The sequence below is a fragment of the Prionailurus viverrinus genome, unplaced genomic scaffold (genome assembly GCF_022837055.1).
Source record: "Prionailurus viverrinus isolate Anna unplaced genomic scaffold, UM_Priviv_1.0 scaffold_49, whole genome shotgun sequence".
Lineage (NCBI taxonomy): Eukaryota > Metazoa > Chordata > Mammalia > Carnivora > Felidae > Prionailurus > Prionailurus viverrinus.
This window is the reverse complement of record NW_025927612.1, coordinates 2,195,085-2,220,523: the sequence shown is the minus strand read 5'-3', so window position 1 is coordinate 2,220,523 and position 25,439 is coordinate 2,195,085. Positions and strand designations below refer to the sequence as shown.

Genomic DNA, 25,439 nt, shown 5'->3' with positions numbered 1-25,439 from the left:
TGATTTAGTACTTGTGATATTGTGACTTATAAGAAATATATATTTGGTCTTTGTCTCCTTTCCTGGCACAGAGCTCCTAAAACCCTTGGAATTTCCTAAGTGATAAGAGTGATAAAGGTGTCTTGTCACATTAATGAGGTCACTTTTGGAAAGCCCCTGAGTAACCTATGGATGGGGTCTGGTGGCCAGGGGAACCAACTGTGTGATTCAAGGGTTGGAACTCTCAACCCCCCAGTCCCCCCACCTTTCGGGAGGGGAGAGGGGCTGCAGGTTGAATCAATCGCCAATGGCCTATGTAATGAAGCCTCTTTAAAAACCCCAAGGGACTGGGTTTGGACAGGCACTCCTCTGCATGGGACCCTGCCCTATGTACCTCGCCATCTGGCTGTTCATCTGTATCCTTTATAATAAGCTGGTAAATGTTTAAGTAAATGTTTTTTTCCGAGTTCTGTGAGCTACTCTAGCAAATGAATCAAACCCAAGGCGAGTGTCATTGGGAAGCTGACATTTATAGCCAGTGAGTGAGAAGCACAGGTGACAATCTGCACTTGACAGGTGTCTGAATTGGGGGCACTCTTGTTGGACTGAGCCCTTAACCTGTGGGATCTGACACTGATTCCAGGTAGATAGGGTCATAACTGAATCTGTAGGCTATCTAGTCAGTGTCTGCTGAGAATTGGAGAATCGTTTGGTGGTGTTGGAAGAAACACGTAAGAGTACTAAATGTATTAAGGCTATAAACATAGGTGTTAATGCATTCTCTTTAGCATTTTTCAGACTACTGGTTCCATTCCTAAAATTAGTCCTGTGCTAGGTGGGAAGACGCCCCTGCCGTGCCACAATTGTGATACCTTCCACACAATGCAGGCGAAATTCAAAGATGTCTCTAACCCAACTCCGTACCTGCTGCATTTCCAGTAATTCCGAGCAAAGTACCCTTTAGCATGCCAGTAAGAGCATTTCCTTCCACTTTTACATCGCCACCACAGGGCCTAGCAAGAAGACACTTAATATTTGTTCAGTGACTGGTAGGAAAGGCCTAGAAATGACTCTTATAATGGTTAATGACCCCTAACTTATCATGAGAAAACGGGAACAAATGCTTCATTGGAAGTCAGGTAGCAACAGAATTCTTAGATGGTTTATCTACTCTTTATATCTTTATAATCAAAACATTACAGCAGCTCCTGATGATGGTAATACAAGGCTGATGAAGGAAGCCTGTTGACAGTTGTCAGCGGCTTCATGTAGTGGTACTGGAGTGACAGTAGCAAACAGGCCATTGCCTTTCCTCAAACAGATGCTAGAACCACCATCATTCCACCCTGCCTCCCCGCCAACCAAAGAAAGAAAAAGATGACTGTCTAAGCAGGAGCAGAAACAGATCCTGCTATGTGCCTGTCTCAGGCCCTTCAGACTGCTTGTAACGAAATGCCACAGATGAGGTGGCTTATGAACAACAGACATGTATTCCTCACAGCTCTGGAGGCTGCAAGTCCAGGATCAAGGCCCCGGCAGATTCAGTGTCTGATGAGAACCTCCTTCCTGGTTCACAGACGGCCATCTTGCTGTGAATGGACTAAGATAAGGCAGTCCCCGATACTCAAATACCATTATCATTTGAGACCAACTGTTCTTTTAAAGCAGCATTCCCTAAAGTGTTTCTAGGAATTGCTATAAGACAAGGGGGGAAAAGATTTCCATGGCAGATAAGTTTGGAGAATGCCAGGTTGGACATAAGGGAGCAGGTGTCTTTCCTGTAAGACTTCAAAGCTTTTAAAATGCTACCGTAAATTATGATCCTTTGGAAAGGACTACTGTATGCAGTACTTGCCACAGTGTGCCCAGCGAACCCATTTTGCAGACAGCACCTCTGAGGGTGAACGTTCTCCAGAGAGACGTGGAGCAATGCTGCCTTAGAGATGTTTGATCCACAGACCAAGGTGACGGTGCTACGTTCTCGTGAAATCATTTAAGTGAACTCTTGTGTTAAGACTGAAACAATTTAATAAAACATTTACAACTATGTTTACATCATATAAAAATATAAATTACATTTAAAATTATAAGGTGATAGTGGTACTAGGATTTACATTAGGAACCACTACATGACTGTGCTTTATTAAAAACACTATTTTAATTGAGTTAACTACTCAAGTTTCACACTGTTTTAAATTTTTTTCTTCTAGGGTATACTACTTTATTTAGGCCTTTTAAAGCCTCAAATCCATTGTTCCTTCCTATCTGTAAAATCAGTCCTGTCTCAGTTGAACTTAACATCTATTGGCAGACATTAATTTAAATCTGATTCTTCTCAGCTATCATGGCACACAGAAAAATAAAATAGCCACTAATAAAATAGAGAAGTTGAACATTCATCCAGTGTTTTTATGTGTTAGGGACCATGGTTAGTGCTGAATGTCAGTCTCCAGGGAGGAACTGGGACGGTGAGAACCATGGTCTCCTCCCTTGTAGCCTCTAAGTGGGCTGGCGGTGCCAAGGTGAATCACTTGGTTAACTTTCCACTGGAAAGTCAGTCTTCCCCCTTATAATGGGTACGTCATTTGTGGGGTGATATGTTGGGCCATATCCCACTACTTTTCACCCAAGAACTTCACCCATTGATGACAGAAGCTCCTGATCTACCATTATGTGACAACTCCCCTCCCTGCATTCACTCCCCACAACTCCTAACCATTTAATAAACTGTAATATCACACTTGTGTTCGGTATCCAGAAGGCCTCGGGTTATATGGCACTTAATTTAAAAGGCTTTAAAGGTCTGTTAAGTAGTCACTTAACAGAAGAGCTCTAACTTTTTTAGCACCAGGTTCCAACTCTGTGCTTCAGTGCTTGTCAACCTCGGCTGCTCTTGAGAAACCCATGAGGTGTGTCCAAAAGTCAGGCTGCCCCGAGGAACCCGACCGGTGAAATCAGTACTTTGTAACATTCCACTGCTCTCAATAATCCTAATAGTACTTCTTACCCTTTTAAATTCAGAAAGGTAGACAGTTGAGGTGAGTCAATAAGGTGAGTCGACTGTTTTTAACGTGAAAAGAGTGGAACACTATCAAGTGTGTTTAGAAAAATAGTGCCCTTAAAGTTCATGATTCCTTAAGAAGTAAACATCACAGAACATATGATTTCTGGGAAATCAGTTTCAGGATAGGATATATATTTTCTGCCCAATCCCCCAAGAGATCACACTAACCTTGTATAAGTGATTAAGAAGGCCCCAATCCCTGGACTTCATGACAAAGCAACCATGTGGATATGTTGGTGGAAGGAGCAGAGAGGGCAGCAGTCTAACTTTGCCTTCGTGGAGTTTCCCTCAGGGAAGAAACTGAGAGCATCACGAAGCATTAGTGATTTCAAGAAATTTCAAATCCATCTCTATATCATTTTTGTCAAGTCGAGATTTATCGTATTTTCTAAAACTATAGAAAAGTAGAGTTTTCAAATAAGAGCCCAGCCACTGGCCGTGCCCATCTTGCTGCCGAGTGTCAAAGGATGATAGAACATTCTTACAGTAGTTAACTATACAGTAGCCACATTTTGAAACCCGAAGCACCCAACCCATCAGTATGTTAGCCAGAGTTCCTAGAGTTCCGAAAGGTTTGTTCCTTCTAGGATACTGTTCTGCAACTTCATTAATGTCCTGTCTTCTGCCAGCATCCATGAGACAGTAACTGACCAGGTCCAGTAAGGGGCACTCTGACCGAGGGAGGGGAGGGGAGGGGAGGGGAGGAGAACCAAGACTCCTGGGGTTTGATAAATGTCCTGAAACTCAGTAGTGAGAGACTGGGAGCAAACGTGAAGTCCACACAGGCAGCGGGAAGAAAACGTACCTTAAGGTGATGACACTAATGATAACCGGGCTGCTCAGCAATGACGCGGCACCTCAGCGGGACTGAAAACACGAGTTGTTTTTGAGGCTGAGCGGCAGCAGCCCTAAACTGAAAGCGACCCCGGACCCCTTTCCCCTCTCCTCTGACACCAGGGTGAACTTCAGGGAGAAGGAACTCAGACATTAGAGCTCTGCTCTTATCAGGCCCACGTCCCCATCCTACCTAGTCCCATCGCGGGAGCGACTGTGGGTCAGAGGGTGGCCCAGAGTGTGAGGACGCCGGGAGGAGCCAAGGTGACTCGGGAGGGGACAGACAGGGCGCGGTGGGATGCACGGGGCCGAGGGGCAAAGGGGAGAAAAACCTCACGAGTGTTCGGGCCACCGGGTAGGGCAGGCCCAAATGTGCTGTTACCACACGCCTGCCAGCAGGGGGCGCCAAAACCCCGGCCACGCTGCATACCTCTGTCGGTCAAGGAAAAACCGGTCTCTTCCTCCACCACTAAAAAGGAAGCCCAACACGTTATTGCACCCGGGGTACTGGAGAAAAGCGTGCCTCGCTAAACAGGCCTCGGTAATCAAATGAAAATAGTTGCCGGCTCCTCGTAGCTCGGTTTTGCACGAAGGGCTGGCAGCTGTTCTTTGGGGGGAAATCTTACCTCCCACTTCACCATCTTCAAGCAATGCCGCTGGCAACAGGGCCTCAAAGTAGAGACTCCACAAATGCGCGGACCCAGTCCTCCCCCACAGGCCCCAGAGCACAGCCACAAGCGGTGGGCAGAGCTCAGGCTCATTCTCACGGCGGCAGCGGGAGGCCGACCTGCAACACTGACCTTCACCGCGCACCTTACGGCCCCAGAAGCAGCCAGCTGGGAATAAACTTCAGGAGAGGCCTATGGATCTTATTTCAACCTATTATCTACAACAACCTGCTCAAAGCTTAGAATGACCTGCCCATCTCTGTTGTCATGGCCAATAATCACGGAAAAACGGATGGATATAAGGCAACTCCCACCCCACTAGAGAGGCAGCCAGTGGCCACTCTCCCTGTCACGCAACCCACAGGGGCACAGGGCACTTCAGTTATGATTTACTTAAGTAAATCAGTCACCATTCTATTGGGCTGGGTGAATGACATGGCATAACCCAGGGACCCAGGCCTCAGAAGCAGAATGGGGAAAATTAAGGGACAAATAACTCAGTGTCTTCAATAAATATATTGCAGGCCAAAAACAAACAAACAAACAAGCAAGCAAAAAAGAACATACAGGATTAAAAGAGACTTAAACAGACCATCTGAATGCAATGTGGGTATATGTCATATGGATACTGATTCAAACAAACCAAAATGTAAAACCTTGGAGATGGGAAATTTTGAAAACTGGCCGGATAACTGATGATATTAAGGGATTACTGTTAAGTTTTTGGTATGACAGTAGGGTACTGTATTCATGATTTTTAAAAACAGTTGTTACCTTTTAGAGACACGTACTTAAATATAATGAAATGATACATCTGTATTTGTTTCAAAACACTTGACAAAACAAGCTATAATCTGATGATCACTGCAGGTAGGTGATAAGATATATGAGGCTCATTGTACTTTCTCTACTTTTAGATATATTTGTTTTCATAATAAAGTTTTCATATATGTTTTCATAATAAAAAGTAATAACAAGTTTTTAAGTTCTTATACAAAATATGCAACACAGAGCCTCATACCATTATGATTTGAGGATGCTTCATACAAATTATAAGCAAAACTTTCATGTTGCCTTAAAGTAAGGGGAAAAATGCAGGTGGATGAATTCTAAAAAGTTCCACACATCCATTGGTAGCTACAATTTACAAATTCAATACATCATTCCCAAGATTAGTAAAAAGGCAAATGTTTTAAAAGAAGGCCTTAAAAACATACATTTTGCAAACAATCAGCTGCAAGTTTAGGAATTCTAAGTTTTCTGCATTCTCAGAACTCAAAAAGTCTCCAAGAATTCTTTAGATCAGTCCCTTTTCTGGATACATTTATATGAGGTCATCATTCATATATTCAACAAACACTGAACACCTACTGAGTGCTCAGTTCCATCGTAACGGTGAAGACACAAGCCTTACCCTCCAGAAGTGGATATTCTAGATGAGGCTGCAGACATGGTAATGGGCTATTATAACAAAATGTGCTAAGATTCTAAGCATGTGTATGTGTCTGTAAACTTTTATTTTGAAGAATAATTCGAAGAGGTGGGGTCACTGACACAGCACGTTATGTTGGAGGATGGCAATAATTTACTTCACACATGTCGCTGCTATTGTTCTCCACTGTGAATGCCTGGAACGCCAGCTCTTTAAAACTGTGGCTCAAATGTGAGATATTTCATACCAACTAGGTAGAGAAGTAGTAGAATTTCACACAGGAACTATGGCTACCCCTAAAGTTTTGACAAGAGGTAAATAATACTTAACGTTTCAAAGCTTAAAACCGTTCCTATGAGATAAAAATCCAAGAGCTTCTTCCATCTCCCACCTAAAGTCACTTATTTCACCATGAAAAAACCCTGTGGAAATAGCCATGAGTTGCTTTATGGTGGAATACATCCCTGGATAGTATCTTAACACCTTTAAGTGATTCACTAAGTTTGACCATTCAACAGTGTATCTATTGGTTGGTTTCCCTAAAGACGTTCCCTCCAAACACAATACCTTCAGCTCAGCACAAGTTCATTCCATATTCAGATTTTTCAATTATAGTGCTTATACTGCCATTTTGGTCAGGATAATTACAGCAAGCATATAAATAGCTCTCTTTCTGTAATCTAAAAGCAACTAAAAAAAAGAAAGTAGACACCAAGATACCAAGTCTTTCATGCTTAAAGGCAAATATATTCAGTTCCTTTCCATGCAACACATAAGGTATCTATATGCTTATTATTTCTTTCCAAAGCAAGTCTGCGACAACCTCTAAGGATCCACTCATCCTCCAAGCTGGGCCATCTTATACCATGCTCTGTTAAGTATCTTATATGGGAGGAGGGAAAGGAACATTTTTGCTGACCTACAGGTTAGTCAAGTGGGGAGTGTGCTGGGAGAAGAGCTAACATCTATGGTCTCTTCCGTTGCCATCGAGCTCAGAGTAGGGCCATATCAACTTGTACCGACAGATGCCTATAGAAGCCATTCAGATATGCCGCAGCAGGGAGGAGGAAGGCACAGAAGAAGAGAAGCAGGAGATACTTGATGTCTATGATGGAGTGTAGAGGCTGCTGGCTGGAAAACACAGGAATAATGGAAGTGAAGTTGACCTCTTTAGGATGCCATGCCAAGTAGAAAGCCTCCGAAAAATCCACCAGTCACTAGAATGTTCTTCTTCACAAATGACACTACCTAGAAACAGAACAGAGCACAAATGGGTTGTTTTGCTAAGGACCTTATTATTAGGAATCATGTGTCTTTTACCCTATGCAATCCCCACAACATGGGCTCTCTGATCAAGGCGGTAGCAGGGGTGTGAAGTGATGAAATTCAAGAGATGGTTTCAAGATGGGACTTCGAATGGATGACTAGCCATATGAGGGATTAGAAGGAGAAGCCAAAGGCAACTCCTTGGGTTCGGTCTTCAGTAATGTCTGTTACAGAGCTAAGAAATCTGCCTGAGAATTCATTCAGGAACAGGGAAGGAGAGAGTTCACAGGGAAGTTATGGGAAAAGAATAAAGCTGTATTCAATAAACTGGTGACAGCTTACAATTTAAGTTTATATATATATATGTGTGTGTGTATGCATATATATATATATATACATATACATACATACATATATACACATATACATCTATACACACATATGTGTATATATATATATATATATACACACACACATATACACAATTTTTTTTTTAATTTTTTTTTCAACATTTATTTATTTTTGGGACAGAGAGAGACAGAGCATGAACGGGGGAGGGGCAGAGAGAAAGGGAGACACAGAATCAGAAGCAGGCTCCAGGCTCTGAGCCGTCAGCCCAGAGCCTGACGCGGGGCTCGAACTTATGGACCGCGAGATCGTGACCTGGCTGAAGTCGGATGCTTAACCGACTGCGCCACCCAGGCGCCCCTATACACAATTTTTTTGAGAGAGAGAGCAGGGGAGGGGTAGACAGAGAGGAAGAGAGAGGATCCCAAGCAGGCTCCACACTGTCAGCACAGAGCCCAACATGGAGCTCGAACCCACAAACTGTGAGATCATGACCTGAGCCAAAATCAAGAGTAGCATGCTTAACTGACTAAGACACTCAGGTGCCCCTACAGTTTCCAAATTCACTTCTTCCATTCTCTCTGACACCTAATTTCCAATAGAGGCTGCTCATTCTGAAGTCTCTTCTCCAAATCTCTCTACCCACTCATCCTGTCCATCCATCAGTCCATCTGTCCATCTACCCACCCACTCCCCTCTGAGGCCTCTTCTCAATTAGATGCCACGGATTTGCATTCTCACACCTCAACGCATCAGAAGATGATTAAAATAAGGATATCTTAAGTTCACAAAGCCTCTACCTGCTGTCTACTCATCTGCAGCTCAGAACATGCACTCAGCACCCTTTGGGTCCGATGACCATGCTCTATCAATTTCCATTTGAGAGACCTTTGGTAAGTCATTCAGACTGCCTCTTTTCCCCAAGTACAACTATCACCTTAGAAAGCATTCACTGATCGGGCGCCTTGGTGGCTCAGTTGGTTAGGCATCTGACTTTGGCTCAGATCATGATCTCATGGTTCATGAGTTCGAGCCCCTCGTCAAGCTTTCTGCTGACAGCTCGGAGCCTGAAGCCTGCTTCAGATTCTGTGTCTCCTTCTCTCTCTGCCCCTACCCGACTTGTGCTCTGTCTCTCTCTCTCTCTCTCAAATATAAACATTAAAAAAAATTAAAACTGAAAAGCACTCATTGCGACAACACATCCAATATCCCAGCCTAATCATTTCATGAACTCAAGCAAAGTGGTGAGTTCATCTCCCAACCATTTAAGCCACTCACACCCCGGCCTTCTCCTCTGGGGCTCTCTAGCACTCTTCCTCCCACTATGTCTACGTCTCCCTATGTCAGTTCCACTTGTCCCCTGGACTTGAGGCCTTGTCTTTTGCCATCTACCATCAGGGGGAGTGAAAAAAATCATACGAATTCCTGAAGTAATTGTTTCCATTCATTATCTTTTTCTTACTTCCTACTCATTCCTCAACTCGCTACCATTTGGCCTTCAACTCCACCACCCCACCAAAACTGCTGTTGCCAAAGTCACTGATGATTTTACTGCTAAACACTGAATTTCTCATCCTCATTCCCTGGCTTCCCAGGTAAGAGCATGGGCTCTGAGGGGGGAACCAGCCACTAACCCCGGGGCCTGTGACAGTTCCAGACCATGAACAGGAATACAAAAATTTGTGGAATCAATTACAAACCTTTTGGTTAGTTTATAACAAATTCCCTCTGTGAGTCACCAGTTAGTTCTAATCAAACATTAGGCTAATACCTTTGACTATATACACTTCCCACGTCTTTGAAGAAGTTTTCAACAATCATGTATTACTTTTGTAAACACCTGAACAATAAACTTTTGGGAAAATGAAAACAGTGTCAGTTTCATAACCCTGAGCTTGAGGTGGGGGGATAGGAGTGGGAGGGACCACCTGCACTCCTGGGCCCTCACAGATGCTCCTTTCCATTCTGGGCAAAGGACCAGTTTCGGCCTGCCACCCACCACCACAGAGAGATTACCATTATGCGCCTGGCGAGGGGACTTGTCCGTTCAGTACTTTCTAGTCTGCTAACTCATTTACCATTCATCTATCTGCTTTTCAACTTCTAAAAATTTGCTGACGTTTCTTGTCTTCTGGCATTCTTTTCCTGTTCTCTCGGTCCTTCTGGGTTTAACCTGTTTTATTTTGTTACCATCATTTGGCAGTATTTCAAGGCCAAGGCCTGTTGCAATTTACCTCTAAATCCTCCCTCTGCACTCATTCCAACCCCTTTCTCTGTGAATGCAGAAGAGCGTGGCTCCAGGCCGTGCAAGGTAGAAGGCACCTTCTTGACTCCTTGATCCTATTTATTTCTTGCTCCCCACTGCAGTGCACTTATTTCCTTACACCCTTAACATATTTCTAGAGGTAATCAAGAAGAAGCGAAATACAGTCTTTTGAAAAGGAAGGACTTCTCCTGTCCAAGCGCCAGCCAGTATAACCAGACCTGGTTCTATGCGGTAGAGCAGGCTTGGCACAATACAGCCTGTAACCCAAAACCAGCCGGCTGCCTGTTTGAAATAAAGTTTCCTCGTGACACAGCCACACCCACTTGTCTGCATATCACCTGTGGGTATTTTCATGCAACGTGATGGAGCTCAGTAGTTGTGACAGAGGCCACAGGGCCTACAAGGCTGGCCCTTTATGAAAAAAGTTTGCCCACCTCTGGGCTGGATACTCTGGCTACTCTCCGTACGTGTAAAACATAGACATTTCAGAGAAGGGTGTGCATGGAGACAAAGTATGACTTAAAGCCATCTATATCCCATTTGCCGCACTGCCCCAATTCCTACAAGAAATTCAAGGCATGACCCAGCCACGTATGTACACGTATCACTTTGTGTTCTCAGTCACTGATAAAGGCCACCAACACATTACCCGGCTGTGAAACAAGGCCTCTGAGGTGAAGGTACTCCATCTAAGGCCGACACTTTTCACACTGCAGTCAAACAAAACAGTCTCACCTCCTCTGCTTTGCTTTTGACCTCGCTGGGTATCTGGCTGCTCTTACGGATCTTCAGTTGTTCCTTGGCTTTCTTCATGTCCTTCTCTACTCGCTGCCAGTCAATCTTGATGTACCCAGTATGGTTTGCAAGCTAGAGTTTCAATAATGACAGCAAGAAATAAGAAAGATAGGCTTGTTATTTCTGTTCATTAGGGTTAATCACTGAAGCACATTATCAAAAACCTATCTGATTTTCCATTTCTGGAGACATCTGCCATCCCGTTCATTGCATGACAATGACATTCACTCCACGTCTCAGTGTCCACCCTATGTGCAAGACCCCATGCCTGATGCCAGATCAATAGACTGGCCTTTGGTGACCGCTGGCAACTGTTTTACTTTATTTGTACTCTTATCCCTCACTAAGAACTTTTAAGTTCGTTTAAAAATATAAAATGGTAAGATGAAAATCAGAATGGAAACCCAAACTCAAGATTTCAGGTGAAGACACCTTACTGACCTTCGAGCCAACATAAGCACGAGTTTTCTGACAATGTAGTCATCGCTGTTGCTCAGAAAGAAATCCTCTAGGACATGGCTGCACAGAGATTTCTTACGAGCAACTTCATCTACTGGGCACTGAGAAAAATACAACCCAATATACATATAGAATATGCCTACTTCTCTTTATAAAGACGGCAGACACAAACACTAAAACTCAAAAAAAAAAAACAATTTCAATGAGAATGTGTGAATAGGATAAAAATGATTCAAGTAGGGGCATCTGGGGGGCTCAGTCAGTTGAGGGTCCTACTCTTGATTTCAGCTCAGGTCATGATCTCACAGTTCATGAGATCGAGCCCCACACGGGGCTCCTCACTGACAGTGCAAAGCCTGCCTGGGATTCTCTCTCTCTGCCCCTCTCCCACTTGTGCTCTCTCTGAAAATAAATAAAGTTAAAAAAAATGATTCAACTATGTTGTTTTCTGATGGATTAATGTTGTCCCAGGAATGAAGAGACTGATTATACCCCACCAATGAACCTTCCACTGATACCGCTTCTCTCCACCGAAGTTTGGATTTCTCAAAGTATCTCAAATTGAAACTCTCCTCTCTGTAGTCTCCTACAGAGCATTGTGGCTCTTCCTCTAGTCTCTGTTTTATTTCACGGCACCACCGACCAGTCACCCACCTAAACCAGGCTGGAAAAAGTATTTGCAGTCCATATAATATACAAAACATTAGTATTCATAAAAACTGAAATTCTTCTCCAGATCAGAAAGGAGGCAACTTGTTGCTATTTGTAGACATCTCTGTCTACATAATCTCAAAGAATCCAACACAAAAAATAAACTGGAGTGCTGGGTGGCTCAGTCAGTTAAGTGTCCAACTTTGGCTCAGGTCATGATCTCCCGGTCTGTGGGTTCAAGCCCCACATTGGGCTCCGTGCTGACAGCTCAGAGCCTGGAGCCCGCTTCAGATTCTGTGTCTCCCTCTCTCTCTGCCCCTCCCCTACTGGCACTCTGTCTGTCTGTCTGTCTCTCTCTCAAAAATAAATAAACATTAAAAGAAATTCAGGGGCACCTGGGTGGCTCAGGCAGTTAAGCATCTAACTCCAGCTCGTCATGATCTCACGGTTCGTGGGTTTGGGTCCTGCGTCAGGCCCCACACTGCCGCCTGTGATCCTCTCTCTCCTCTGTCTGCCCCCACCTCTCAAAATAAATAAATAAACTTAAAAAAAAGAGCTTGCTCCCTATGATGAGAACTGGTTCTACACACGAGCTGCTTCCACAGCATGACAGCTGTACCTCCAGGCTGACGCTGGCGTCAGCTCCATGACCAAGATCTACAGGGAACGTCAGAGAAGTGGGGTCATGCCCAGCCACTTCAACAGAGGCTCAAAGAGTGTGGCCTGCAGGGTCCTCCAAGCCCTAGAGGGGTATAAAATGGTGGAAAGGGACCAAGATGGGGGCTGCAAACTGACACCTCAGGGACAGAGAGATGTGGACAGAATGCGAGACAGGTGGCAGCTGCCAACAAGAAGCATTAAAACATATGCTGTGTTAATAAACTGCCTCAATTGGGGAAAAAGGGGAATTTATAAAGCAAGGCTGCAGAATACAAGAGCAACACACAAAATCAATCGTATTCTTTTTGCTAGCAAGTGAAACAGCTGGAAATGGGAATAAAATTCATGATTTATAATAGCTGTAAAATAAATACTAGATAGAAATCGAAACAAAAATCAAGTAGCATCTGCATGCTGAAAACCACAAAATGCTGAAGAATTTAAAGATGAACAAATAAATGGTGAGACAGGCCATCCACATGGAATTGAAGACTTGATGAAGAAATGATGTCCGATTCTTTCCAAGTTGAGCTACAGAGTTATTGCGATCCCAACCCCAGCAGGAGTTTTACAGATACACAAACAAGCTGCTTCTAAAATGTACATGGAAGGCACCTGGGTGGCTCAGTTGGTTGAGTGTATGACTCTTGATCTCGGCTCAGGTCATGATCTCAGGGTAGTGGGATCAAGTCCCGTGTCAGGCTCTACACTCAGCATGGATGTGGATTCTCTATCTCTCTCTCCCTCTACTCCCTCCCCTGCTCACATGCTAAAATAAAAAAAAAATAAAAATAAAAGGTCTACGGAAAGGCAAAGGGATTAGAACAGCTAAAATGATTCTGAAAAAGAAGAGAATTGGAGGAATCGCACTACCTGATTTTAGGATTTACAACCCTTTAATATCTCTTTAATGGGACAAAATAAAAAGTACAGAAATGGACAACACAATTTAAAAATGGGCAAAAGACCTGAATAGACACTTTGTCAAAAAGGAGATGTGGACAGCAAATAAGCACAGGAAAAGATGTCCCATGTTATTAGTTGTGCCATTCTAAGTCCAACTGGAAAGTTTGGGGGCTGAGGGTGAGTGGCCAAGGAAAGCCACAAGTGCAACTAAAGCCCTAAGGTGTCTAGGAAGGAAATCAAGGCAGAGGTATACGGGATGTATGGATGAAAAATTTTAAATTCTATGCAAAGACATTAAAGACCTAAATAAATGGAAAGTACATATTCACACGTGACTCATTATCATAAAAGATCTTAATTTTCCCCAAATTTATCTATATCGTTCTCATGCAATTCCAGTAAAAATTTCAACAGAATTTTTTAAAATAATTGACAAGCCTGTTCTAAAATTTAGAAGGACAAGCAAAAATTATGAAAGCAGCCACGATGCTCCTGAATGATATGGGGAGGAGCCTGTATTACCAACTATCAAGTAGAAAGTTGACCAGACAACTCGAATCAGATCCACACGTCTGGATTGACATATGACAGATGCCACACTACAAATACTGAGGGAAGACTCACTACATGCCGCTAGCACAATGACGAGTACGAAGGAAAGGAACCTGGATCCCTGTGTGAAACGTCACGCCTAGCCCCACCCGCATCCCTCTGGTGACCAGTAGCGTGAGTGCACAGCATGGACTCTCCAGGTCTCACCTCCCTCAGCAAGGAAGCATTTCTAGTAGCAATTGCTTCTGTCAGTCACTGCCCCTCCAAAAAACAGAGGGTATGCTCAGATTGAGACATTCTGTCACATATATCAATACTGAACCGTTCTGTTGTACGCCTGAAACTCACATTGTATGTCAATTATACTTCAAGTGAAGAAAGCTTTAGGTGAAAGAAAAAAGATATTTGAAAGCAACATTAAGGTATTTACAGAGTCTGGGGCAGGGTTGGGGGAGCACAGGGAGAGAGCTGTCACTGCACTTCTGCCCCACGGGGCAGGAGGAAGGAGAGAGGGGGAGATATGAGGGGGCCCACGACTTGCAGCAAGTCTGACCTCCTTGAGAGATGAAGCGAGGCCCGGCCCTGCAGCAGCCACCTCCCCTGTGTAACTACGTGGGACCTCCGGCCACAAGCACACACCCTCCCCTCCCCGAACTTCTGACCCATGGAAACTGTGAGAGAGAAATACTACACCCAACTGAGCCGGGCCCCGGCCTCTACCCTGGCCCGCCAGGTGCCAGCCCCCTCCTCCTGCACGGTCCTTCTTCCCCTGACCCATCTGGGAGACTCACTGCACCTGCAGTTCGAAGGCAGCACCGACCTTGCTGAAGTGAGGGCTGTCAACCATGGAAGGAGGCAAAGGGCTAGGAATTTGGAGACTGTGGCACAATCCAACAAGTTCTGTCTCCTACAGAGCAGTGCTTCTCCAGGAGTGTACAAGTACTCAGATGGGCAACTGCATCTACCTCCTATGGAATCGGGGGGGCGGTGGCGGGGGGACGAGGTCTCAAGCACCAGCGGTCTTTAAACGTCCTCAGGTGATTCCAATGTGGAGTCAGGTGTGCAAAGCAATGCCAAATGCTGCCTCAGAGAATCAATACCCAGTAGTTCTGAAATCAACTCCGGGCCAAACACACAAGACTGAATATCATTTAGCCCTCGTCTCCTTGGCTGCTCTGGGATCAATGTGCCCTGGGCAAAATAATAGTATCACAAGGTACTTGCATCACACTTCATATTTTTGAAATCACGTTTCATATTTCAACTGGTCTTGAAAACCCTATGAGGGAACTATGATAAGGAATATTCCCTGTTATAAATTATGAAATAAAATGTGACTAGTAGTTGATGAAAGTGGACTCAAATGCTCACTAGAATTTCAGACAGTATGCTGAAAACAAGGGCAAAGGCTGTTCTGGTGTAATACAGCCAGGACTCAAGTACGGCTCCTCACATCACATTCCCCATGGGCAAGGGGGACTTCCAAACACCCCGGAACACATCACATACAGACCTGAAGGAGAAAAAATCCACCTCCCACAGCGGTTGCAGCCAACTTTCCAACCTTCTGGAATATGAAACCCGTGCACCTACAAAAACCAAACCAATATCAGACAAGTCGACAAGCTGTCAAATACACAGAAACATGTACTTCTAACAATGTTCAGATCGTAATTACCTTGGGATGATCCAGCTCCTTCCCACTCTTATACAACATAAGGAAGGAACAAAGGCTCTGCACTCAGAAAGACCCTGATTCAAATTTTACCTCTACCACTTACTAATTTTGAGCAAATCCCTTAAAGCTTTTAGGTTGCAGGGTGCCTGAGTGGCTCAGTCGGTTGGGCAACTGACTTCAGCTCAGGTCATGATCTCACAGTTCATGGGTTTGAGCCCCGAGTCGGGCTCTGTGCTGACAGCTCGGAACCTGGAGTCTTCTTCGGATTCTGTGTCTCCCTCGCTCTCTGCCCCTCCCCCGCTCATGATCTCTCTCTCTCTCTCTCTCTCTCTCTCTCTCTCTCTCAAAAATAAATAAACTTAAAAAAAAATTAAAAAAAACTTTTAGGGGTGCCTGGGTGGCTCAGTTGGTTGAGTGTCCGACTTCAGCTCAGGTCATGATCTTGCAGTTCGTGAGTTCCAATTGTGTTTCTATATATAAGCAACGAACAATCCAAAATTGATATTTTAAAATACCATTTACGATAGCATCAAAAAGAAGATGTGCAAGACCTACAAAGCATTGCTGGGAGAAATTAAAAGAAACCCAAACCAATCCATAAACCATGTTTATGGATCAATGCAATGCCAGTCAAAATCATATCAGGCTTTTGGTAGAAATTGGCAGCAAGCTTATTCTAAACTTCATATGAAAATGCTGCACTGGGTGTTATATGGAAACCAATTTGACAATAAGTTTCATATATTAAAAAAAAAAAAAAGAAAGAAAATGCTGTGTACCCAGATTGGTCAAATCAACTTAGAAAAACAACGTTGTAAGATTTATGCTACCTGATTTCATGACTTATTATAAAGTTATCGTGATCAAAACAGTGTGATGCTAGCACAAAGACAGACAAATCAACTTAACAAAGAGTTTAGAAACAGGGGTGCCTGGCTGGCTCCGTGGGAAGAGCATGTGACTCTTGATCTCAGGGTCATGAGTTCAAGCCCCACAGTGGGGGTAGAGATTACGTAAAAATAAAATCTAAAAAAAAAAGTTCAGAAACAGACATATAGTTAGTTGATTTTTGACACGAGTGCAAAAGCAATTCAGTATAGAGAAGTTTAGTCTATTCATCAAACCATGTGGACACAATTACATATCATATGCAAATAAAGAACTTAGATTCCTACCTTGCAACATAAACAAAAAGCAAATCAAAATGGATCAATGGATCATGGTCCTAACCGAAAAATCTAAACCTATATATCATCTAGAAGAGAACACGGAAGAAAATCTTGGTGATCCTGGGTCAGGAAAATATTCTCACACATGACACCAAAAGCTACAGGTATAAAAGAAAGAGCCAATAACTTACATTTCAAGGTTCAGAACTTCTGTTCTTTACTGTTAAGATAATAAACCGCTATAGAGTAGAATTTATTTGCAAACCACATATCTGATATAAAACTTGTACCTGGAGTGAAGAACTCTCATAACTCTGTTATGAGAAAATCAACATCCCAATAAAAATATGGACAAAAGAAAACAGATACCTCATCAAAGATATATGGATGGCAAAAATAAACCCATGAACAGATGCTGACATCATTAATCGTTAGTGAAATGCAAATTAAAGCCACAATGAGATACCACTTTCCACCCACCAGGATGGCTGTGATCAAAACGACATACTGCCAAAGTGTTAGGGGTGGTAGAGGTATAAGATAGTACAGGAACTTTAGAAAAGCATATGGCAAGTTCTTAAGAAATTAAAACATTCCACCTACAATCCCCAGCCATATTATTCACAGGTATTGACCCAAAAGAAATGAAAGCATACATTCACAGAGACTTGTACACAAGTGTTCACAGCAGTTTTACCCCCAAAGTGGAAACAAACCTGTATCTAACAAAGGTAAATGGATAAACAAAATGGTTCATCCACACAGCGGATTACTACTCAGCAATAAAAAGGAATGAACAACTGATTTTAAAAAAAAAACAGCACAGATGAACCTCCAAGTTAACATGCTAAGCACAAGAAAGCAGCCAAACAAGAACACATACTGTATAATTCCATTTATCTATAATTCTAGAAGATGCAAAGTAATCTGTAGTGATAAAAAGCAGATCAGTGGTTGATAGAGGCATAAAAGGGATTATGAAGAGGTATGAAGAAACTTTGAGTGATAGATGTGCTCATTACCTTGATTGTGGTGATGATTTATAGGTGTGTATATGCCAAAATTTATCAAATTGTATACTTTAAACAACCGTATCTTATGATATGCCAATTTATTAAACTGTTAAAAAAATAATAAAGAACAGCCAAGAAATTCCTAAAAACCAAGATGGCAGTTGCAGTTCCACACACACACACACACACACACACACACACACACACACACACACGCAGGTCTGACACATGGCAGAGCACTGAGGGGAGGACAGCATATCCAATAAAGTGAGTTGAGACAAGTGGGTATTGTACGTGGAAAAAAAGAAAGAAGTGTCGACCAACACTAAACACCAAAAACGATTCCGGGTGGATTTATAAATGTAAATGTGAAAGGTAAAACAATAAAGTTCTAGCGTGTGGGGTAGGCAAAAAAAATTACTTCAACAGAACATAAAAATTACTAACTATTAAGGTAAAGATCGATAAAATTGACATTGAAAATACTACACGTTCATCAAAAGACACCAAAAGGCAAATGAAAAGACAATCACAGAATGCAGAATGTGCAAAAATACCTGCAAAATGTACAACCAATAAAGAACTCGTATTCAGAATACATAAAGAATGCTTACAACTCTCAATAAGAAAAAGAATGACAACTTAAGAGAAAAATTACAAAAGATTAAAAATGAGACTTCATCAAAGACGAGGTCCAGAAGGGTCATGGAACACACGTAAAAGCTGTTCAATTCCACCAGTACTCAGGGAAATGCAACGAAAACCATGTGAGATGCCACGATCAGACCACTAAAACTTTCGGTCTGGCAGTACCAAGTGCTTACAAGAATGTACAGCATCAGGAACATCAACCCTTGCTGTGGAGAGGCAAACAGTTACAATCACTTTTGGAAAGTGTTTTTTCAAATCAAGTAACAGTTTGACATTACCCAGCAAAGCTGAAGACACTTAAACCTCACGACCCAGCAATTCAACTCCTGGGTCTAGGCCCTACAAAAAAGTGCATATGTATGGACCAGGAAATTTATATGGAGTGTTCATATCAGCAGTGTTTAAATTAGCCAAAAATTGAACCAACCCAAGTGTCAGTCATCACCTGGATAAGAACACTGTGGTATACTCATCTGATGGAATTCTAAACACCAATGAAAACAAAGGAACTACAACTACACGCATGGTCGTGTATACGAAAGAAGTTGAGAAAAAAGGGAAGACTCAAAAGAATACACAAGTGCGTCTATTTAAAGTTCAAAAGCAGGTTAACGACAGTATAATATTTCCTGATTGAACTGCTGTTAAAAGTAAAAAGAAAAGCAAGGAGGTCAGGACAGCGTTCATCTCTAGAGTTTTTGGGGTGCCAGCCACATGTTTTCAACCTGAGTGTCTGTTAAACAGGTGCTCACTCCATATGTATTCATTAATATCATATGCGCTGTTCTATAGATTATGTTGTACAATAGGAGTTTTAAATGTAGAATGGAGAGATGAGATTGATGCATTATGTCTTCCTGACTAAATCTATTAAACCTGTTGAGTTTACTACAAATAAATCCATAGGCTGTGTCACATTAAGAACGTTATCATCTGACACAGCTAAGAAACAAGCGGCTAGCTCCCTAGTATACCACTTTCTGGCTCTGAGACCCTGGACCTTCTAAGCCTTAGTTCCTATAAAATGAGAACGATTACAGTACCAATTTCAGAGTTGTTGTGAGAAGGAAATGAGCTATCTATATACATACTTTACATATTTGTGTATTTTTGCATTCTCCACTTCTCAGTGTGGAGAAAAGGGAACCCTTGTGTACTCTTGCTGGGAATGTAAACTGGTACAGCCATTGTGGAAAACAATATGGAGGTGCCTCAAAAAACTAAAAATAGAACTGCCATATGATCCAGCAATTCCACCTCTGGGAATACATCTAAAGGAAATTAAAACATGAACTCAAAAAGATATTTGCACCCCCATGTTCACTGCATCACTGTTCACAATAGCCAAGACATGGAAACAACCTACGTGTTGATCAATGGGTGAAAAAACATGAGATATGATCTATCTGTCTATAGAGAGATATTTTCACACACACACACATACACACACACACACACACACACACACACAATGGACTATTATTCAGCCATAAGGGGGGGGGGAATCCTATCAATTGTGACAACATGGATTCACCTTGAGGACATGATGCTGAGTGAGGTAAGTCAGACAAATAAAGACAAATACTGCAAGATCTCACTTATATGTGAGATCTTATATGTGCAATCCCTTATTTAAAAAACTTTTTCAAATTTAATGTTTATTTTTAAGAGTGAGAGACAGAGCTCAAGCAGGGGAGGGACAGAGAGAGAGGGAGACACAGAATCCGAAGCAGGCTCTAGGCTCCAAGCTGTCAGCACAGAACCCAATGTGGGGCTCAAAGTCATGAACCGCGAGATCATGACCTGCGCCAAAGTCGGATGCTCAACCAACTGAGCCACCCAGGCACCCCATGTGCAATCTCTTATGTGTATAGTCTAAAATAAACACAAAACTCATAGAAAAAGACATCAGATTTGTGGTTACAGGGGGCTGGGGGAGGGGGAACTAGATGAAGGTGGTCAAAAGGTACAAACTTGGAGTTATAAATAAGTATTAGGGACATAATGTACAATGTAATGTCTGCAGCTAACACTGCTGTATAAGAAAATGGTTATGAGAGTAGATCCTGAGAGTTCTCATCACAAGGAGAAAGTATTTTCTTCTCTTTTTACTGTATGTATACGAGATGATGAATGTTCATTGAACCTACTGTGGTAACCATTTCACAATATATGTAAGTGAAACCATCATGCTATATACCTTAAACTTACCCAGTGATGCATATTTATTTCTTGATAAAACTGGAAAAAAATGAGGATAGATAATACCAGTACCAATTTCAAGAGTTGTGAAAAGGAAATGAAATATATAAATACTCAAAATACTGCCTGGAATGTAATAAAATACTCACGTGTATAACCACAACCATTAAGTAGCACTTTAACAAGATGTTTAGATGAATGCTACACATTAAGTGATCAATTTCACAAAAGTTCATGTGTTTTCACTGGTTAAGGAGGTGGTTCCCACGAGTGCAATACTAAATCATGCAAAAAAAGATACTGGACATCTTTCATATCACTTACCATCCAGTGACACCTCCAATTACCAGCTGGGTTGCCACGCTGTATTTTTCAGCTGAGGGCCCAGATTCCTGCCCAAATAGCTTGCGCCACCATGGCTGTTTTTTAGCAAATTCTGCAAGGTCCAGTGACTCAAAACTTCTCTCAAAGTTTCCTACAAGAATTAAGATATGGAATAAGAAAATACTTACTTTTACAATAAATCACAATTCTTAACTAGATTGAGATTTTTAAGAAACAAGTATTGTAATAAGAACCTCCAAATATTATTATATTTTAAATAGTAAATTAACTCTGAAATCATGGATAGCATTTTTAAAAATCAGAATAAAATCAACAATAGCTGCCTTAGAGAAAAAAATAACTAGACAATTTAGAATTAGTGCTCTAATTTTTCCTCTCGAATTTAAAAACAAGCAAAGGACCTACAAAAGCCTGCTAGTAATAATTAGTATCTTAAATGAAATGGATTTTTTTCATTTGCCTCTCCTTTTAATGTTTGTTTATTTTTGAGACAGAGACAGAGTGCGATTGGGGGAGGGGCAGACAGAGAAGGAGACACAGAATCCAAAGCAGGCTCCAGGCTCTGAGCTGTGAGCACAGAGCCTAATGCAGCACTCGAACTCATGAGCCGTGAGATCATAATCTGAGCCAAAGTCAGACACTTAACTGACTGAGCCGCCCAGGCGCCCTTGCCTCTCCTTTTTGAAGAGTCACTCAGTACTATTCAGTAGCCCACAAATTCACAAATTCTTACTACTATATGAATCTCCATTGATAATAAGGATAAACGGTAATGTTTTATTGAACTCTTACTAGACAGTGCTTACCAGGAAATGTGCTAAGCAACAAATACATATTTCTAATTAAATCCACAGAACATAGTAGGTACAAAAAAAAAAGGTACTATTTATTAACTCCACTTTCTAATCAAGAAATGGAAGCTCAGGGGTGCCTGGGGGGCTCAGTCGGTTAAGCATCCGACTCTTGGTTTCCGCTCAGGTCATGATCTCACCGTTCCTGAGCTAGAGCCCCGCATCGGGCTCTGCACTGACAATGCGGAGACTGCTTGGGATTCTCTCTCTCCCTCTCTCTGCCCCTCCCCTGCTTGTGCACTCTCTGAAAATATATAAATAAACATTAAAAAAAAAAAAAAAAAGAAATGGAGGCTCAGAGGTTAAGTGATTTGCCCAAGAAAGGAGAAAGAGTTAACAAAATGTCTAATCCCTTTCTCTGTGAGAAGATAATGCAGGGATAAGTTTAATGAAATACGCACAAGACCTCTGCACTATAATAAAGAACAAAACACTGCAGGGAAACAGTGAAAATGACTGAAATTAATGGATATATGTACTATGATTTGCAAGGCAATATTATTAAAATGTTCATTCTCTCCATATTGATGTATAGACTCAACACCATCCCAGTCAAAAGGTAGGTTTTTATCTAGAAATTGACAGGCTGGTTCCAAAATGTATTTGGAGGTGCAAAAGACTTCCTTGAGTAGTGTTCCAGCTACTATGGCAAATTATGCCAAACCTTCATGGAGCTAAAGAATCATTTATAATGCTCTTAAACTCTGTGGATCAGGATTCAGATAGGATATAGTGTTACAGTTTACCCCTGTTACACGATGTGTGAGGATTCCGCTGGAAGGCTTACAGGCAGAAGGTCTGGAATCATCTCCCACACTGACATATACAGGCTACTTCTCTATGTAGGTTAATTTGGGCTTCCTTACAGCATGGTGCCTAGGCTCAAGGGTGGATGGCCCAAGGCAAGTAGTGAGAGACCAATGGAGTGAAGGAGCATGAGGGCCAGCCAGAAGCTATGAAAACCATTTAAGACCTAGCCCCAGAAGCCATGCAGCGTTACTTCTACCACATTCTGTAGAAGTGGTCACAAAACCTTATGCAGATTCAAGAGGGAATGCATAGATCCCATCACTGAGTGGGAGGAGTATCAAAGTCACACCGAGAAAAGAGCAGCTGGAATGGGAGATATCGTTGCAGTTGTTTAGGAAAATCTAATGTGCCACAAGTGGTCAAAACAATTTTGGGGGGGGGGGGAGAACAAAGTTAAAGGAATTTCAAGACTTCTCATAAAGCTACAGAATACTACAGCTGCCTAATGTCAAGACTTACACAGCTACCATATTTGACGGTGTACCACTAACCTAAGGATACACAAATATTATAAATGGAAGAGAATACAGAGTCCACAAGTAGATCTATCTACACATACGGTCATGTGATTTTCAGTAACGTGGCACCAAGGTAATTTAATGGAGAAAGAGTCTTCTTAACAAATTGTGTTAGAACTACTAGTTATCTGTACTGAAAAAAAAATGCAATCCCTACCTTACATCAGACACGAAATATACTTCAAGATGGATCACAGACCCCAATTTAACAGAACCAAAACATGGACACATGAGGAACTGGGTCTTCTAATGGCTTCACAAGTAGTTACATGAAAATTATTTTTCTTTCTTTTAATGTTTATTTTTGAGAGAGAGAGAGAGAGAGAGAGAGAGATGGAGCATGAGCAGGGGAGGGGCAGAGAAAGAGGGAGACACAGAATCAGAAGCAGGCTCCAGGCTCCCAGCTGTCAGCACAGACTCCAATGCAGGGCTGGACCCATGAACGATGAGATCATGACCTGAGCTGACGTCGGATACCGGTCGGAGGCTCAACCGACTGAGCCACCAGGCGCCGTGAAAAATTATTTCTAATGTAATGTAACATTAAGCACCAGCACAACACAACAGTAAGACATTACTGCTGTGTTGATGAAGAAATTCTCTCCTTGGGTTAAAGAATATCAGTGAAAACAAGAATACGTTTTGAGTTTTGTTTTAATGTAACTTTACCAAAGCCCATCAGCTCTATAGGGGGCTCCAGTCAAAAGGGGTCCCTGAACCTGTATTTTTTAAGTGAATGAGAGCAGTCTACTCCGCAGGAAAATAATTAAATTGTGCATTCAAACCCCTTAGTCACTTAGATTTGGTGGGGTGCTGGTCAATGTATACCAACCGGCTGGGAGTGATCTGCTGCGTACATCCATTTCCACTATGTAGTCACCCCCGGTGGGTGTGACATCACGACCCCAAGGGCTGGAAAGAGACGCAGAGCAGCAGACCATACTGTTGTTTCCATCACATAGACACAATACATGTGAATAACCTCGAGGGCACACATAACAGCGAAACACAGCAAATAATTAAGAAGTGATGAATTCTGAATATCCTCACTGCCTTTGTTTTTAACATAATTTACGTAATTGGGGGGTTTACATAATTGGGTTTTTCGATGATAGCTCTGTTTAGCAATAGGATATTGAGAGCCAGTAATGAACTAAATATAACCTGAAGCAGGATAATTAGTCGGGGAAGAAGCATGACTTAAAAGTCATGCTCCCGTGTATATTTTATTACAGGGAATCTTCCTGACCACGCGGACTAAATAAGAAACGATTTCAAAGTACAATCCGATGTGTACTACTCTTTGGAAGACATTAAAAGCGCAAGAGGAGGCTCCCTGCGCACAGAAAGAAGCTTGCCAGGTGTTGGGGACGAACGTGCAAAGGGACAAAGAAGCCGCCTCGGTCTGAAAGCGCCAGAGTGCTTCCGAGAACAAGGACAAAATGTTTCCCGGCTTAGGCTGTTCGGGGCGGCGCCGGAAGGCTGAGCGAGCCCAACCGGAGACAACGCCTCGGGGCGGTTCGGTCCCAGCCCGGCGCCTGACCTTGGCCGGACCCTGGGAGCGGCCGGGCCAGCGGCGAGCCCAGGGCGCCCTCCCCGGCCGCGAGCGGCCCGGACTCCCGGGGGAGCTCTGCCGAGACCCGCCGGCGCGCGGCCCTCCCCCTTCCGGGACCCAGAGAGGCGGCTCCGCGTGGCGTCGGCGGTGCGCGCGCCCGCCTTTACCTTGACTGGAAGCGGCCATTTCGGCGAGCTCGTCTCGCGATGACAGCCGCAGGGGTTTGGCGCGATAGGACACGGAGTGGCGCGCCGCCGTCGCCGCCGCGAGCGGGCTTCCGGCACGTGGGCCAGATGTTTCCATTCCCACGGCGGCAGCGGAAGAGGCTGAGCGGCGCGCCCGGAGGTGGCGCCCCGCCCGCGCGCCAGGCTGCGTCACAAGGCTCCGCGGCCCCGCCCGGCAGGAGCGCCGAGCCGCGCGTGCGCGGAAAGCCTTCCCGGACTGACGTGCCCACCTAGCAGATTCCCGGGACGCGCCCACGACCCGGCCCTTCCCTAGTAAGGACTGTTTTACCCATTACATTATTAAAAATAACACTGGCTCGTGGTGTTAGTTCATGGAAATGTCGAGCAGATATTTATCGGCGCTCGCTCTGTGCCCGACTCCGTTCCAGCGCAGAAAGACATTTAAAAAAAAACCGTTGCGATTTTACTGAGAAGCGCTTGGAAAGAAGAGCTTCCCTGCCTGCAGGGCCCGTGGAGCCCTTGGAGCTTGTGCCAGGGCGCGTCTCCCCGCCCCGCAGCTACTCCTGTCGCTCTCACTCCGTC

At 43.2% G+C, this 25,439-nt stretch overlaps 2 protein-coding genes across 2 annotated transcripts in view; one reads left to right on the top strand and one right to left on the bottom strand.

Annotated features, from left to right (window-relative positions):
• Positions 1-5,042: 5,042 nt before the first annotated feature.
• On the bottom strand, positions 5,043-25,003 carry FUNDC2 (FUN14 domain containing 2). The gene is made up of 5 exons (XM_047847695.1): positions 24,840-25,003; positions 20,918-21,068; positions 15,394-15,469; positions 10,593-10,724; positions 5,043-7,225 (listed from the first exon to the last, which is right to left on the bottom strand). The coding sequence occupies exons 1-5, from the start codon at positions 24,973-24,975 to the stop codon at positions 7,148-7,150; spliced, it is 573 nt and encodes a 190-aa protein (XP_047703651.1). The 5' UTR covers positions 24,976-25,003; the 3' UTR covers positions 5,043-7,147.
• F8 (coagulation factor VIII) overlaps positions 24,987-25,439 on the top strand; it is a 133,142-nt gene continuing 132,689 nt past the window's right edge. The window contains exon 1 of the mRNA XM_047847687.1: positions 24,987-25,169. The gene's annotated coding sequence lies outside the window, so the exon portion shown is untranslated. The remainder of the gene's footprint in view (positions 25,170-25,439) is intronic.